This window comes from Musa acuminata, unplaced genomic scaffold, assembly GCF_036884655.1.
Source record: "Musa acuminata AAA Group cultivar baxijiao unplaced genomic scaffold, Cavendish_Baxijiao_AAA HiC_scaffold_71, whole genome shotgun sequence".
Taxonomy (NCBI): domain Eukaryota; kingdom Viridiplantae; phylum Streptophyta; class Magnoliopsida; order Zingiberales; family Musaceae; genus Musa; species Musa acuminata.
This window is the reverse complement of record NW_027020352.1, coordinates 76,752-94,069: the sequence shown is the minus strand read 5'-3', so window position 1 is coordinate 94,069 and position 17,318 is coordinate 76,752. Positions and strand designations below refer to the sequence as shown.

Genomic DNA, 17,318 nt, shown 5'->3' with positions numbered 1-17,318 from the left:
ATATATTATCGTGTAGTGGTTAGTATAGAAAGGCGGTTCAAGCTTAGCTCTCCTATCACCCATATGCATAAAATATCAATGGGGGACGTTAGGATAATTGGAAGCTATATTTTTTATAAAGAAACACAGAAGACTAAAAGAAGAAAAGAAAGGATGGTTAGGGTTCTCGACTACAGGAGGGCCGACGGGTGCACTATCTTTTTTGGTTTGTCCCACTTACAATTGGCATCGTCGAGTCGGGCTTGAAATCATTTGATCTCGATCCAAATTCTATTGCTCGGTTCGGGTTATGCCCCGTCTCGGCAACGGTGGAAAATAGACATTAACTCATTTTCTCTCATTTTCGGTTTTTTATTTTGTTTTATAAAAAAAATATTTTTTATGATAACGAAATTATCACTTACCATTAAGATAATATCGTACAATTAATTGAAACTAGTCTTTAGGGAATATAAAATATGATAATTAATTATAATCGATTGATATGAAACATTAGAGTCGATCACCGTCCAACATATATTATCGTGTAGAGGTTAGCATACAAAGACGGTTCAAGTTTAGCTCTCCTGTCACCCATATGCATAAAATATCAATGGGGGACGTTAGGATAATTGCAAACTATATTTTTTATAAAGAAACACAGAAGACTGAAAGAAGAAAAGAAAGGATGGTTATGGTTCTCGACTACGGGAGCGCTGACGGGTGCATTATCCTTTTTGGTTTGGCCCGCTTACAATCGGCATCGTCGAGTCGGGCTTGAAATCAATTGATGTTGATTCAAATTCTTTCGCTCGGTTCAGGTTATGCCCCGTCTCGGTAACGGTGGAAAATAGACATTAATTCATTTTCTCTCTTTTTCGATTTTTTATTTTGTTTTATAAAAAAATATTTTTTATGATAACGAAATTATCACTTACCATTAAGATAATATCGTACAATTAATTGAAACAAGTCGATAGGAAAGATAAAATCTGATAATTAATTATAATCGATTAATATGAAACATTAGAGTCGATTACCGTCCAATATATATTATCGTGTAGATGTTAGAATAGAAAGACGGTTTAAGCTTAGCTCCCCTGTCACACATATACATAAAATATCAATAGGGGACGTTAGGGTAATTGCATGCTATATTCTTTATAAATAAACATAGAATACTGAAAGAAGAAAAGAAAGGATGGTTAGGGTTCTCGACTACGGGAGGGCTGACGGGTGCACTATCATTTTTGGTTTGGCCCGCTTATGATTGGCATCGTCGAGTCGGGCTTTAAATCAATTGATTCTAATGACTATTTTCCACCGTTATCGAGACTGGGCATAACCCGAACCGAGCGATAGAATTTGGATCGAGATCAATTGATTTCAAGCCCGACTGTCTTCCAGCACTTTGGCACCGAACAGTTGTGCTTGATTGCACACTAAACCCATCTAAAATCTGTAATTAAACTTTAATTAATGTTAGTGGTACAAGAAGAGATAGAGGAAAACCTAAAACAACTAATAGAAATTATAACTAAAGATTTAAGTACTTTAAACTTAACTAAACATATGGCCTTTCACAAATCTCAATGACGGCAAAAGACCTATGTAGTCAATCCAAATAGTTAAGACTTTTGGCTTTGTTACTATTGTTGTTGTTATTGTTGTAATTGAATCAAACATTTATATTATAATAAGCAAAAAATAGCTGGAGATGAACCAGGATCATTGACCAAGATGATCCTAAATCATTCAATCAATCAAAATTAGCCATCATAGATCAAGTTGAACTAGTAGTACCTAAAAATTTAAGTTAAAGTTTAAGGGCACTCCTTGTGTACTCAAGATAAGGGAAATGTAGTGGTACCAATTAAAACTTGAATGGATTCTTAGGTTGAATGGTTGAGAAGAACTCTGTAATCTCATGCTACCAAATAAATTAACAATGTTTAAGGAATAGTCCTCGTATATTCCCTAGATCTTAAATACAAGAAAACAGATGCAGAGGACAACCATATGCAACAAATCATGCTAACCAATAACAAAAGTTCCAAGAAGCAACCTAGATGAGCATTATATCCAACATAAAAGATAAAAGTTGTTTTTTGAAAGTCAGAATGACCATATTGTGGAGTAAAATTGACTTTAAAGATAATTGTGTGGATTTGTATATGAAATTAATGATATAAAAAATATCAAATAGCAAAACCAAGCACTATAAAGCAAACCATTTAAAATATTTCTTATTGTTCCATTTGGGCTTCTCCACATAGATTTGAGCTTAAACTCTTTAACTCTAACTTCATCTGCAAGTCAAATGAGAGTCATATTAAATCCATGTAAAACAAATGACACCAAAACATTGTTGGCCAAAAATGCTTGCTAAAAAATCCACACTAGACAATAAAGAGTAAAATAATTCTGCATGTCTGTTTGGTTTTGGTGGAGGCATCCTTACCCTCAATTTATACATTTCTTTTTTTTTTAATTCCCTTTAAAAACCAAAGAGTATAATCCTCAATTTTTACATTTCAGAGGAGCTGCACAAACTAAGGACTACATGGTGCAATGAGTGTTCACCCCAGTGCTTTTGTTATCCTCAAATTATATTAATTATTGAAAACAGTTTAAGTCCTCTAAAAAAAGCAGCAAACACACACACACACTAGGGGGATGTGGCTCACCATCCATCTCAACGATAGGGTTGTGGACTTTGATTCGCTCGGCCGGTGAGAAGGAGGCAAGGCAGCGTACGGAAGAACCGACGACGACGAAACGGGTGGGAAAAGAGAAACGAACACCATTGAGTCGCCGCTGATGCGTGAGGCGGATCGAGCTAGGGTTTTTACCTGGTAGGAACGACGAATAAGGGGCAGAGGAAGACATGGCCCCGGTGGAGAGGTGCCGCCGCATGACAAAGCAAGCAATTTGGCGAAAGCAGTGCGCGGCGGATCCATTGTTCATAAGATGGCCTGACCCCGACCCCAAAAACATTAAAATAAATAAATAAAAAGGGAAATGACGATTTACACATAGGAGGGAAACATTGCACACTCATATGAGATAATGGTGTCTTGTAAACGCTCTTTCTCGCTCTAAAGCTATTCTAATGTCTTTTTTGCGCTAACGTCTGAATACTTCATTTAAGAGTACATTGTTATGTGGCCAAACATCTATTATATCCATAGAGGCTTGTGACAAGGATAATTATTCATGAAATATAACATATTTCTTAGATATCGTGAGTTTTTGTGCTTCAGGCTTGTAGCATAAGTGCTCTTATATATATATTATTAATTATATTTATCTTAATTAAGAGTAGTAGTATTTTTTTATTGCTTTGTGCTTGTCATTTTTTTTTTAAACATTAAGATCAATTTTTACTCCTTTTTTTTCACGTTTTCTCTAACTACTATTACTAATGGCTCAACTTACGGCTACAACTTGTTTTCTCTAAATGCTACTATTACTCCTCCTAATGTCGTAGTGAAAACAGTACACATTGTGGCTCCTTTAGGTGCTCGCTGCCCGTGTCGGCCGTCCATCCGAGCTGATTGAATAAAATGTATACTAAGTTCTCTCCGGATATGCTCTCCGTCTAAGAAATTTGAACCATAAATTTATCCACAAGTGGATGCAACCAAAGTTCAGGCGTTAATTATTCAATAGTCAAAGCGCAATGCAAGCATATATATATATATATATATATATATATATATATATATATATATATATATATATATATATATATATATATCTCTCTCTCTCTCTCTCTCTCTCTCTAACAATGTGTATATGGTGGGTGATCTCGCATAAGTAATGGATGCATTGTTAAAATAGGGCATGTGCGATCTAATTATTATCCCTCCCATGTATGAATTACGCATTCCGCTTCCTGTGGGTGCTTCTTTTTCCAAACTGATAAATATGTGGTCATGCTGAAACCGACACCACTAGCAAGGTCTTGAGGACAACATCAACCAAGCTCTGCACACCTCCCAAGTAGTGCCCTGTTTCCTTCAGCTCATGGTAGTTGATCCAGCTGAGGCGGCTGCAGATGTATCGCTGTAGAGTAACCGGCACGAGCCCGTCTTCATCCCCATGCCATAGATGAACTGGAAAGGGCGGTTGCGAGAGATCCATCGGATCAAATTCCCACTTCCCGAACATCACCATCATGTCTCGGTAAAACGACTCAAGCATGCCTTGCTGAGTGGCAAGTTTCCGCCTCTGCAAGCACAGTGACGCTTGCATTCTTCAGTTCTTGCAGCGTCATACTACAAAGCTCCTTGGACAGTTGAAATGGGTCAAAATAAAAAATAAAAAAAAGGACACTGGGGTAGCACCAACTCTTCGAACATTCCACTATTCTTCATGGCGTACTCACGAACTTGTGCATCCAAGCGGTTGGGCAGATGGGTTATGCCTTTGAAAACGGTGGAGGAAGGCAACCACGACTGTTTCATCCACCAATGCAGCAACCAGGGGGCATAATATGCAACTCGCAATGCCCACTGATCTCCAGGCTGTTGCTTTCTGTAAGCCTCCTCTGATAGATGCCGCGGGAACCCAGGCCATCTGTAGTTTATTACTGGTGCCATCATAGCAGCTCCAGCAATCCTGAAATGAATTGCAACATTCTCAGGTGCTTGCTCAGTCTGATGTTGCAGGAGGTAAAACCCAAATGACATCTATTTGTAAGGCTGCGGTGGCGGCAAACACACCCTGAACTATGTACCGTGACATTGTAGTCTAGCAAACCACAGTTACCTATCTGAAATGTACTTAATGGACGCCCAGACAGCATGGCCACCCAAGGAGAACCCAATCAGGTAAAACCTGGGGCCCAGCTCCAAAGCATCTGCCAGCTCCGCGATATCTGACGCCTCGCTCCTCAGTGAACGACTGGGATTGGTATCACTTTCACCATATCCAGCTCTGTCGAAACCTACTATATATATACCTAACTCCTCTATCAATTCCTGCCATCACAAAGAATTATTTTAAGAGTTGATAACTTACGAGCCTTCTCAAGTAGCATATAGTAAGACCCTAAATTTATGTGTGTGTGTGTGAGAGAGAGAGAGAGAAAGCAAACCTGTCATACCTTTATGCAACTATAAAATAATCTACTGAATGACCTGTTTGACTGAGGATATTTTCATTTATGATGGATTATCGATGTTATTTATGGATTTGACCGAGGATATTTTCATCATAAAAACCAATTAGGGGGTGTCATCGGATAAAATTCAATAATACAAGTCTTTTTGAGGTAAAATATCCATATTATTTAGCTATAGTATTTTTGGTTCAGTTTAAAAAAATATATAATCCAACTTTATTTAAAATTACTATAATATTAGATCGAATTTAAGTGGGAAACTATTTTTTAAAAGATAAATATTTTGATCGTTTTATAAAGATATAGAAACAACGAGTGGCCCACCCAATTCATTTGTATATATACGTCATAATCCCATTTAGCCTCATCCAATGTTCCCTTAGTTTCTCCCAAATCGAAGACGAGGGAAGGCGAGATCAAGAAGGGCAAGAAAAAGATCGAACAAGAGGAGATCGCGAGGGGTTCTTGGAGGACGTGATGGCGTTGAAATTTCTAAACAAGAAGGGATGGCACACCGGGAGCCTCCGAAACATCGAGAACGTGTGGAAGGCGGAGCAGAAGCATGAGGCCGAGCAGCGCAAGCTCGAGGAGCTCCGCAAGCAAATCCAGGACGAGCGCGAGAAGTCCGAGTTCCGCCTCCTCCAGGAACAGGCCGACCTCGTCCCGTAAGTCTCGATCCCCAAGCTTCCTTCTTTAGTTTCTTGATTTTAGGGTTAGGGTTCTGTTTGATTGTTTGAGGAAAAAAAATGTTTCGTTGATTGTTTCTTAGCGTCATGCTTTCCTGACGTTGTGCTATTGTCTGGGATTGATCTGATTAGGAGGCAAGAAAGGTTGGATTTTCTCTACGAGTCAGGATTGGCGGTGGGAAAGGGGAGCTCAGATGGGTTGAAGGCTCTTCAAGCACCACCAGCGGCGGCTTCCACTACCTCAACATCCGAGGGTAGTTCCTCCAAGGGGCAATTCTTTTAGGATTATTATGTACTTTTATCATGATTTTCATTTTTTGTGAATCATCATGATTGAGTATAAAGATATGGCGTATTGCGTGATGACGATGTCGTTGTTAGGCATCAATTGAACGTCCAATTTTCTACATCTTGAATAGGGCTTTAGAATACAATCATGGACTTGAATAATAACTTTATAAAAGGTTGCATCAAAGAAATATCACAATCCCGAATGAGATATTTAAGCATATGGAGACTTAACAATATTTTTTCCAAATGTGGAGAGTAGAGGCAACAATAAATTTAATCAAAGCATCTTTAATTGCCCAGTCAGACAGTTCCTAGCAAGAAAGTCCTAAAGCACAGGATGTTCCGGAGGCTCCCGGTGTGCCATCCCTTCTTGTTCAGAAATTTCAACACCATCTCATCCTCCAAGAACCCCTCGCGATCTCCTCTTGTTCGATCTTTTTCTTGCCCTTCTTGATCTCTCCTTCCCTCTTGTCTTCGATTTTGATCTTTCTGTTGAATCTCGAATTTTGATGATAAAATCAATTGATGGGTTATTTGATCTAATCCATATTATTGAGTTAAGTGTGCAGGATTAACTACGATAAGTCAGAAAACATAAAGCAAGGATACCGGAGTCAAGTTCGATGGACGTTTAAGAGTCCGAAGAATCGTCGGAGATGTTGCCGGAACCAACCAAGAAGAAATCGGGAACCTGTCGGAATTTTCGGAAGTTCGCCGAAGAGATCGTCGGAGGTTCACGGAGATTACCGAGAAGGCTCGGCTACTCATTAAAGTCATCACAAGTTCAGGAGCTTACTGGGAGCCCGTCGGAAGAAGTTCGTCGGAAAGCTCGCTGGAACAAGACTCGACGTTCGCGGTTGAAAAACTTGCTTAGGAGATGTTTTTGTCATGTAGTTAACTTGTAATTAGGATTAGGATTAAGAGATAATCCTATATCCTAGTTAGGGGCCAACTGGTCCCAAAATCAGATATGGTTTGGGCTAAAATTAAGCCAAACTAGTGAAATCGGAAGTCAGGCGGTGGCACCGCCAGCATCAGGAACCCAAGAGAATTCAAATTTTGGAGCCCAAATTTGAATTCACATTTTGGAGCCCAAATTTGAATTCACATTTTGGAGCCCAAATTTGAATCCTCTTGAGGCCTATAAATACCCCTCAAATCTCAGCTGAGAGAACAATTTTTTGAGCAGCAAGAGTTTGAGAGAAAGGTCTTAGAAAAGTGTTAGCTTGTCTTCTTTTCAATTTGCTAGTGTTCACCTCATCTCTTCTCGAAAATCTGTAAGAGAGTGAACTGCTTGTAAAGAGTTGTAAGAGGGGTATTTACCCTTCCATTTCAAGAGACTTGCTAGTGGAAGGTGGGAGCCTCATCGAAAAGGGGCCTCGCAAGTGGAGTAGGTCATTTGACCGAACCACTCTAAAATCGGCGTCATCCTTGGTTTGCATTTCATTATTGCCATTTACATTATTGCAAACCTTCTTACATGCTTTAGTTCCTTATTACTTTTGCTGCACAACTTTAAGAATACGCCTTCAAGTTAAGCTTTTCAAGTTTCGTTCTTTTCGTACGAAAGTTTTGTCGAAATCAACGATTTAATCCGCTGCACTAATTCACCCCCCCCTCTTAGTGCTGCTCCGATCCTAACAATTGGTATCAGAGCAAGGCTCACTCTCATATTTGGTTTAATACCCAAGAGAGATGGCTTACTCCGGCATGCATGAGGGACACTCTATCACACGTCCACCTATGTTTAATGGGTCGGATTACACGTATTGGAAGACTCGAATGAGGATCTTCCTCATTTCTATGGATTTTGAGCTTTGGACTATTGTTGAAAACGGATTTCAAAAATCTTCTCTTCCGATGAGCGAATGGAATGAATCGGAGAAGAAGGTTTTTGCTTTAAATGCAAAAGCTATGAATGCCTTGTTTTGTGCACTAGACAAAAATGAATTTAATCGTGTTTCAATTTATGATTCGGCTTTTGATATTTGGAGAACTCTTGAGGTCACTCATGAAGGCACTAGCCGAGTGAAAGAGTCCAAAATCAACATTCTTGTGCACTCTTACGAACTTTTCCGAATGAAACCAAGTGAGTCCATCGGAGACATGTACACCCGGTTTACGGATGTCATCAATGGACTCAAAGCTCTTGGTAAAGATTTTACTAACTTTGAACTAGTAACTAAAATCTTAAGATCCCTCCCTAAAAGTTGGGATCCAAAAGTTACGGCTATTCAAGAGGCCAAAGACCTTAAAACATTCCCTCTTGAAGAACTCATTGGGTCTCTAATGACCTATGAAATGACATGTCAAGCTCATGACGAGCTCGAGAACCCCCTTCCAAAGAACAGGAAGGATATGGCACTCAAATCACAAGAAGACCACTTGAAAGGAACATCAAGTGATGAGGACAGTGATAATGATATTGCACTTTTGACTCAAAAATTCAAAAAATATTTAAGGAAGAACAAATTTAAAAATAATACAAAAAATAAATTTGAACAAAAGAAGGACCAAGTGATTTGCTATGAATGCAAAAAACCGGGACACTACAAGAACGATTGCCCTCAAGCCAAAAAGAGAACACCAAAGAAGAAGGCGCTCAAGGCAACATGGGATGACTCAAGCACATCCGAAGAAGAGGAGTCCAACACCGAGCAAGTTGCTCACTACGCCCTAATGGCCTTCGAAGAAGAGGTAACGGATTTAATTAATGCAGATTTACCTTATCATGATTTATTAAATGCCTTCCATGAGTTATTTGATGAATGTAAGACAATTAGTAGAAAATACAAATTGCTAAGAAAGGAGCATGATAGTCTTACTTGTGCTTTTGATAAATTGAAAACTGAATATCATGATTGTCTAGCTCCATGTGCTAAATGCCATGATTTAGAAACTCTCCAAAATGAGAACTTAGTACTTAAGGGCACCTTGAAGAAATTCGAGGTCGGTAGCAAGTCCTTAAACATGATCCTTACAAATAAGGGTCACGTTCCTAAAAGGAGTGGAATCGGATTTGTGAGAAGTACTCACCAAAATCCAACCACCTTCGTTAAAGGTCATATCTTACATGTTCAACACCAAAGCAATTGCAACTTTTGTTGCAAATATGGACATATGACTTACCAATGTCCATTCAAGAAAATTAGACCGAACAAATTGATTTGGGTCCCTAAAGGAACCATGATCAAGTCTATGCAACATGATAAACAAGTTAGATTAGTTTTTGAGGCACCCAAAAGTAAATGGGTACCTAAAAATAATTCCTTCTTGTAGAAACATACACCATCACATGCTAGGAGCAAGAGATGGTATCTTGATAGTGGATGCTCAAGGCATATGACCGGAGATCCATCCCAATTCTCCAAGCTCACTAGCATGGACGAAGGCTATGTCACCTTCGGAGACAACAACAAAGGCAAAATCATTGGCAAGGGAACCATAGGTAACAAATCAAGTTTTTCCATTAATGATGTGTTACTAGTTGATGGATTGAAACATAATCTATTGAGCATTAGTCAATTATGCGATAAAGGTTATATCGTTAGATTTGAATCAAATATGTGCATTATTGAAAAACTAAATCATAACATGACTATGATTGCTTTAAAACAAAATAATGTCTATACCATCAATCTTGATGAACTAAGTAATGAAATGTGTTTCTCCGCCGTAAATGATGATGCTTGGCTTTGGCATAGGAGATTAGGCCATGCAAGCATGAAAACAATATCTAAAATCTCATCTCTAGAATTAGTACGAGGGATTCCGAATATGAAGTTTATTAAGGATAAGGTATGTGACGCATGTCAACTAGGGAAACAAATAAAAACAAGCTTCAAACCAAAAAACCAAATTAGCACCACTAGACCGTTACAATTGATCCATTTGGACTTATTTGGACCAATTGATACAACAAGTCTAGGTGGAAGCAAATATGCTTTTGTGATTGTGGATGACTACTCTAGATACACTTGGACCTATTTCTTAACTCACAAAAGTGATTGTTTCAAGTGTTTCTCTAAATTTTGTAAACTCACTCAAAACGAAAAAGGTTTCATGATTTCATCAATACGAAGTGATCATGGTGGCGAATTTCAAAACCATGACTTTCAAAATTTTTGTGAAGTTAATGGATACAATCATAACTTCTCCACTCCAAGAAATCCCCAACAAAATGGTGTAGTTGAAAGAAAAAATAGAAACCTACAAGAAATGGCTAGAACTATGTTAAATGAACATAGTTTACCTAAGTATTTTTGGGCCGAAGCCGTAAATACGGCTTGCTACATCATGAATAGAGTCCTAATAAGACCATCCTTATCAAAAACTCCCTATGAATTATGGAATAACAAAAAACCAAATATTTCCTATTTTAAAGTTTTCGGTTGTAAATGCTTTATTTTAAATGAAAGGGATGCCTTAGGAAAATTTGATGCTAAATCCGATGAAGACATCTTTCTTGGTTATTCTTCCGTTTCGAAAGCTTTTCGGGTTTTTAATAAAAGAACCTTAGTAATTGAAGAGTCTATTCATGTAGTTTTTAATGAAGTCTCAAATTTTAAGAAAAATGATTTTGATGATGATCTTGGTTTTGATAATTTGAATTTAAATGAACCCCCTCCTCAAAATAGCAACTTGGATGCACCTTCTTCCGAAATTTCCTTACCTAAGGAATGGAAGTATATAGATGCTCATCCAAAGGAGCTAATTATAGGGGATACATCTAAAGGGGTTCAAACTCGTTCCTCTTTCAAGAATTTTTGTGCTAATGCCGCCTTCCTCTCTCAAATCGAACCTAAGTGCATTGACGAGGCCATAAAAGATGATTTTTGGGTTATTGCAATGCAAGAGGAATTGAATCAATTTGAGAGAAATAAGGTGTGGGAGCTTGTTCCTAGACCTAGTGACCATTTAGTCATTGGTACTAAGTGGGTCTTTAGAAACAAGCAAGACGAAAATGGTATCGTGGTTAGAAACAAGGCTAGATTAGTGGCCAAAGGTTTCAACCAAAAAGAAGGTATCGATTACGAAGAAACCTTCGCTCCCGTGGCTCGATTAGAAGCCATAAGGATGCTCCTTGCCTATGCTAGTAGTTATAATTTTAAACTATTTCAAATGGATGTCAAAAGTGCCTTCTTGAATGGTTTTATTTCCGAAGAAGTATATGTCGAACAACCTCCCGGATTTGAAAATACTCTTTTTCCTAATCATGTATTCAAATTGACTAAGGCTCTCTATGGCTTGAAACAAGCTCCTAGAGCTTGGTATGAAAGGCTTAGTTCCTTTCTTATTTTAAATAATTTTACCAAAGGCAAGGTTGATACTACATTGTTTATTAAACATTTTGAAAATAATTTTCTTATTGTGCAAATTTATGTTGACGATATTATTTTTGGCTCTTCGGATGAATCACTATGTGAATCATTTGCCAAATGTATGAGTCATGAATTTGAAATGAGTTTAATGGGTGAATTAACTTTCTTTTTAGGATTACAAATCAAACAACTTAAGGATGGTATATTTCTTAACCAATCTAAATACACATTAGAATTGTTAAAACGATTTAACATGGATAATTCAAAAGCAATAAACACCCCTATGAGTACTGCGACTAAGTTAGATATGGATGAAAATAGTGAAAATTTCGATCAAAAAACATATAGGGGAATGATAGGTAGTCTACTCTACCTTACCGCGACTAGACCGGATATTATGTTTAGTGTAGGACTTTGTGTTAGGTTTCAATCAAATCCTAAATTATCTCATCTTAAAAGTGTTAAAAGAATATTTAGGTATCTTAAAGGAACTCCAAATTTAGGATTATGGTATCCAAAATCTGAAAATTTTGATTTAATAGCTTATGCGGATGCCGATTTTGGCGGATGCAGAATAGATAGAAAAAGTACATCCGGAACATGCCAATTTTTAGGACATGCACTTGTTTCTTGGACTTTCAAGAAACAAAATTCAGTTGCACTATCTACGGCGGAAGCCGAATACATTGCTGCAAGTGCATGCTGTGCACAAGTTGTTTGGATGAAAAATACATTAGAAGACTATGGAATTCACTTTAAAAATATTCCCATAAAATGTGATAATACTAGTGCCATATGTCTCACTAAAAATCCAATTCAGCACTCTAGAACTAAGCACATCGACGTTAGGCATCATTTCATACGCGATCATGTCCTTAACAATGATGTTGTTCTAGAATTCATTGACACAAAGCATCAATTAGCAGATATATTTACAAAAGCCTTGAATGAAGACCAATTTGAATTCATTAGAAGGGAATTAGGTATGTTAAATTGTCCTTAAACAATAAACTTGTTTGAATAGATTTTTCGTAAAGTTTTTCATCTTCTCTCCATTTCTCGGTGAATCTAATCCTTCTCCTTCAAATTCCATATGACAAGTTGTGAAATCTCGAAATCGATTTTGATGACTTATTATGAATTTCAAGTTACCGATTTGATTTAAATAAGTTTTATCTAAATCTTGATCTCGCAAAATTGGAATCACAAATAATATCTTTTGGTATTCATGAATTGATACTTACAATATGAAAGTATTGGTATTCATGACTTGAATTTGATTGAAACATTGTATGCTTAAATCAATCATTCTCCTATGTTTCAAAAATTCTTTAAATGCCTTATGTGATGATTGAAAAGTAATGTTGAGATTTTCATGAATTTGACGATTTGAATGAGTCTGTATTTGAATTATGATCTTGACTTCGTGAAATTACTACTTGAATTGTTTTTTTATCCCAATCTCTCTCTTGTACATCTACAATTTCTGTTATTTATAGAAAGAAGAGATTAGATAATATGGATGCATGCTGAATTTTTCTTTAAAATGAACTCTGCGTAAATATGTTTGCATTCTTAATTTTCAATGATAAAAACTTTGTATGACAAAAAATGTGCTTCAAGTCTCATTTCCCTTTTTGTTGATGACAAAGGGGGAGAAAAGTGATGACTCATATCATTCTTAATAGCATGACAAAATATGAATTGCAAAAACTTTTCAAAATCTTTGAGAATATGCCTTGCAAAATCCTTGAGAATATCGCAAGATCGATTGATCATATTGAAAGCATGTCCAACATGTATTATCATTCTTAATAGCATGAAAAAATATGAATTGCAAAAACTTTTCAAAATCTTTGAGAATATGCCTTGCAAAATCCTTGAGAATATCGCAAGATCGATTGATCATATTGAAAGCATGTCCAACATGTATAATCATGAAATTCATGTTGAAAATCTTTATCTCCTGTCATAGTAAAATTTGTCTCTTATCTTTCGACTTGAAAAAGATTTTCATCAAAGTTTCGCATTTACATTATGCTTAATGAGAATAACGATAAATTCTACGGTTAGAACTTATCGGTTTATACTTGAATTCAATGGATGAAATTCAAGTGTTTTGATCTTCTCATAATATGACATATAGATAGGGGGAGTTATGTTTAACTCCGTCATCAATTGATTGTCATCATCAAAAAGGGGGAGATTGTTGAATCTCGAATTTTGATGATAAAATCAATTGATGGGTTATTTGATCTAATCCATATTATTGAGTTAAGTGTGCAGGATTAACTACGATAAGTCAGAAAACATAAAGCAAGGATACCGGAGTCAAGTTCGATGGACGTTTAAGAGTCCGAAGAATCGTCGGAGATGCTGCCGGAACCAACCGAGAAGAAATCGGGAACCTGTCGGAATTTTCGGAAGTTCGCCGAAGAGATCGTCGGAGGTTCACGGAGATTACCGAGAAGGCTCGGCTACTCATTAAAGTCATCACAAGTTCAGGAGCTTACTGGGAGCCCGTCGGAAGAAGTTCGTCGGAAAGCTCGCTGGAACAAGACTCGACGTTCGCGGTTGAAAAACTTGCTTAGGAGATGTTTTTGTCATGTAGTTAACTTGTAATTAGGATTAGGATTAAGAGATAATCCTATATCCTGGTTAGGGGCCAACTGGTCCCAAAATCAGATATGGTTTGGGCTAAAATTAAGCCAAACTAGTGAAATCGAAAGTCAGGCGGTGGCACCGCCAGCATCAGGAACCCAAGAGAATTCAAATTTTGGAGCCCAAATTTGAATTCACATTTTGGAGCCCAAATTTGAATTCAGATTTTGGAGCCCAAATTTGAATTCAAATTTTGGAGCCCAAATTTTGGAGCCCAAATTTGAATCCTCTTGAGGCCTATAAATACCCCTCAAATCTCAACTGAGAGAACAATTTTTTGAGCAGCAAGAGTTTGAGAGAAAGGTCTTAGAAAAGTGTTAGCTTGTCTTCTTTTCAATTTGCTAGTGTTCACCTCATCTCTTCTCGAAAATCTGTAAGAGAGTGAACTGCTTGTAAAGAGTTGTAAGAGGGGTATTTACCCTTCCATTTCAAGAGACTTGCTAGTGGAAGGTGGGAGCCTCATCGAAAAGGGGCCTCGCAAGTGGAGTAGGTCATTTGACCGAACCACTCTAAAATCGGCGTCATCCTTGGTTTGCATTTCATTATTGCCATTTACATTATTGCAAACCTTCTTACATGCTTTAGTTCCTTATTACTTTTGCTGCACAACTTTAAGAATACGCCTTCAAGTTAAGCTTTTCAAGTTTCGTTCTTTTCGTACGAAAGTTTTGTCAAAATCAACGATTTAATCCGCTGCACTAATTCACCCCCCCCTCTTAGTGCTGCTCCGATCCTAACACTTTCTTCCCTAATTGAGTGATTTTGATCAGATGATGGAAAACAACGAAAACCCTAGCTCAAGTTGTCATCAAATCAAAGGCCAACGCACTTCACAGAAACAATACAAAAAAATTCAAGTGCGATAAAGGTATCAGAAAACTAGCTAGGGTTTAGAAGAAGGAAACTTACCTCAACGGGCAAGGAAGACCAGATGCGGAAACCGTCGTGCCGAGGGTTCCGTCGTGCCGAGGATTGCGCGATAAAGTCGCAATCTTCAAAGCGAGCGAGTGAGCGCAAGGGTTCCGCCGTGCCGAGGCTTCCAGAGACACAGAGTTTTGACTCGGTCAGCACGATCTTTTATATCATAGGAATTGAGCCGTGAGGTCGGCGTCTGATGGTTGGAGTACTGATATGAGCGGATTGTGCACAGATTCGTCAGGCCACACAATTAATCGAGCCGTGCTTGGGTTTGAGCTCAGTGATTGTGAACTGAATGTGAATTTGTGAAAACGTTCGGGTTCGATGAGGCTCCTCGGCTTGGTTCAACCGAATCGATTACTTGGTTGATTCGGATGAGCCTATGGGATGCATAAATATGACGAATCATTGAAGAGCATTGCAGCTCCAATAAGATAAACAAAACTGGACATATAATTCAATATCACGATTAACAAAATAATAATAATAATAATAATAATAATAATAATTAGTAATAAATATTGATTGATTCGAATGAACCTAAAAGATTTGCACGGATTCACATCTACATTTCAGAATGTAGTTTTGATCATTGCTGGGTTCTTTTGGATACTATCTAGCTTTTCTAGTAAAAGTATGTTTGTGCGCACGACTGCTTTCTTAGATGACGCTTTTCTAGTAAAAGTATGTTAAATAGCCTGATTACTACAACTGGAGAAATCAACAACTGGTTTTCTCCTCACCACCAGAAGTTCAGGCCCCGATGAACATGACAGATCTTTCCTGTAATGCCAATAGCCAGCAAAGCTTCATTCCAGATATGTTAAATAGATTGAATGGACTGAAGGAGAACAAAAACCTGGCCAGGCTGTTCCAACCATCCACTGAAAAAATACAAAGAATGCATCCTGAAGTCAACGACACTCTGGATCAAGTTTTCTCACCTCCATTGTTACTGGAATCATCATTCTTCCAAGATGCATACGAGGACTTGCTCGGTATGGTTAATATTTCCAGGCATGTGTTGGTATTATTTTTTTCAAACTGCCTAGTGTGGGTGTTGATTTTGGTCTTCACTGTCCACTCTGTTGGCTGAGTGCATTGCTCATAGTTCTTGTTCCTGATTACTACACCGCTAACTGTGGCAACCTTTTTCTTTTCTTCTGCAGCACCATTATCTGAAACTGATGCTGCTCTCATGGAACACTAAGAGTTCCATATCCACCATGGTGGTGGTATTATATGCAGCTGAAGAGAAAGGTTAGATGCAGCCGTCTTGGTCGAGGGCCAACATCATACATTCGTTTGCGATGGTGACTAACTTAGGCAACTGAAATGTAAGGGTTTCTAATTCGAGCTTGAATCGTGTGATGTAGTCTAATTTTACACTCGATTCCACTGTTGTTGTTGGTTGTTTTGATGATGCATCTATCTAACTATCATTTTCTCTACCCGGTCATTGTGTAGCAGCTGTAATTATGCTGTATCTTTTCATACTTAACAAAATGTCCTTACCCTTCAATGGCTTGTTTTGTATTTGCGGGTCAGATCTTTTGTTATCGTCATGGGTAAATATTGGTGACGTGTGGACTGCAAGTTATATAATTCGGCATTATGTGAATCAGGTTTTTGTGCACAAGCAATCACTTTGCCTACAAATGACTCGTGGAGAATCCTCTGTAACCCATATGCAAATCAAAATTCTAATTGCATATAACTATCACAATTCTCCGTAACCACAGAGAAATGCAATTCATTAATTTTACCTTCGAAACCACTATTTTCAAGATCTTTGTGCGATGCAAATTCTCAAAGAATCTGATTAGCTCTTCAAATTCTAAAACACTCTTTAAAAATTCAACACTCTAATAGCTTCACCCCCCTCCATTCGCTGAGTGTTGGACATCTCGAGCAAGTTTAGCAAGACTCATCTAGCTGGTGGGTGGTGGTGGGCTCAGTCCTGGTCATCACAAATTATGGAATTATCACGGACTCACCCATCCTTCACCACAACTTTCTTGATGGCCGGCATGCTTCCTTCATGGCAAAATCTTCTTGCTCTTTTTCTGCTTGAGCCTCTTGCTGTGCTCATCTGATGATTTTTCCTGTTTGAGGGGTGGCAAGACACTATTGTCTTCAGATTCAGCTTGACTTAATACATGGGCTTCACTTGTTTCATCATCGTATTGGTCCCCAGTCTTTCTTTTCTACTTGACTTTACCAACTCTCTTCCTTTTAGATGCTTTCTTACCGCTAGAGATTGGCAATTCATCATTATCTACGGTTTCAGTATCATCGCATACTTGTAGATCAGCTTGTTGATCACAAGTATTG

At 37.9% G+C, this 17,318-nt stretch overlaps 2 protein-coding genes across 2 annotated transcripts in view; both read right to left on the bottom strand.

Annotated features, from left to right (window-relative positions):
- The window catches only part of LOC135654666 (uncharacterized), a 92,436-nt gene that overhangs the window by 21,407 nt on the left and 53,711 nt on the right, over positions 1–17,318 (bottom strand). The window lies entirely within an intron of this gene.
- On the bottom strand, positions 3,730–4,970 carry LOC135654650 (uncharacterized; the record flags this gene model as incomplete). Its single annotated transcript, XM_065175636.1, has 2 exons — positions 3,730–4,602; positions 4,753–4,970. Coding segments are annotated over 2 exons (531 nt in total), but the record flags the coding sequence as incomplete, so codon positions are not given.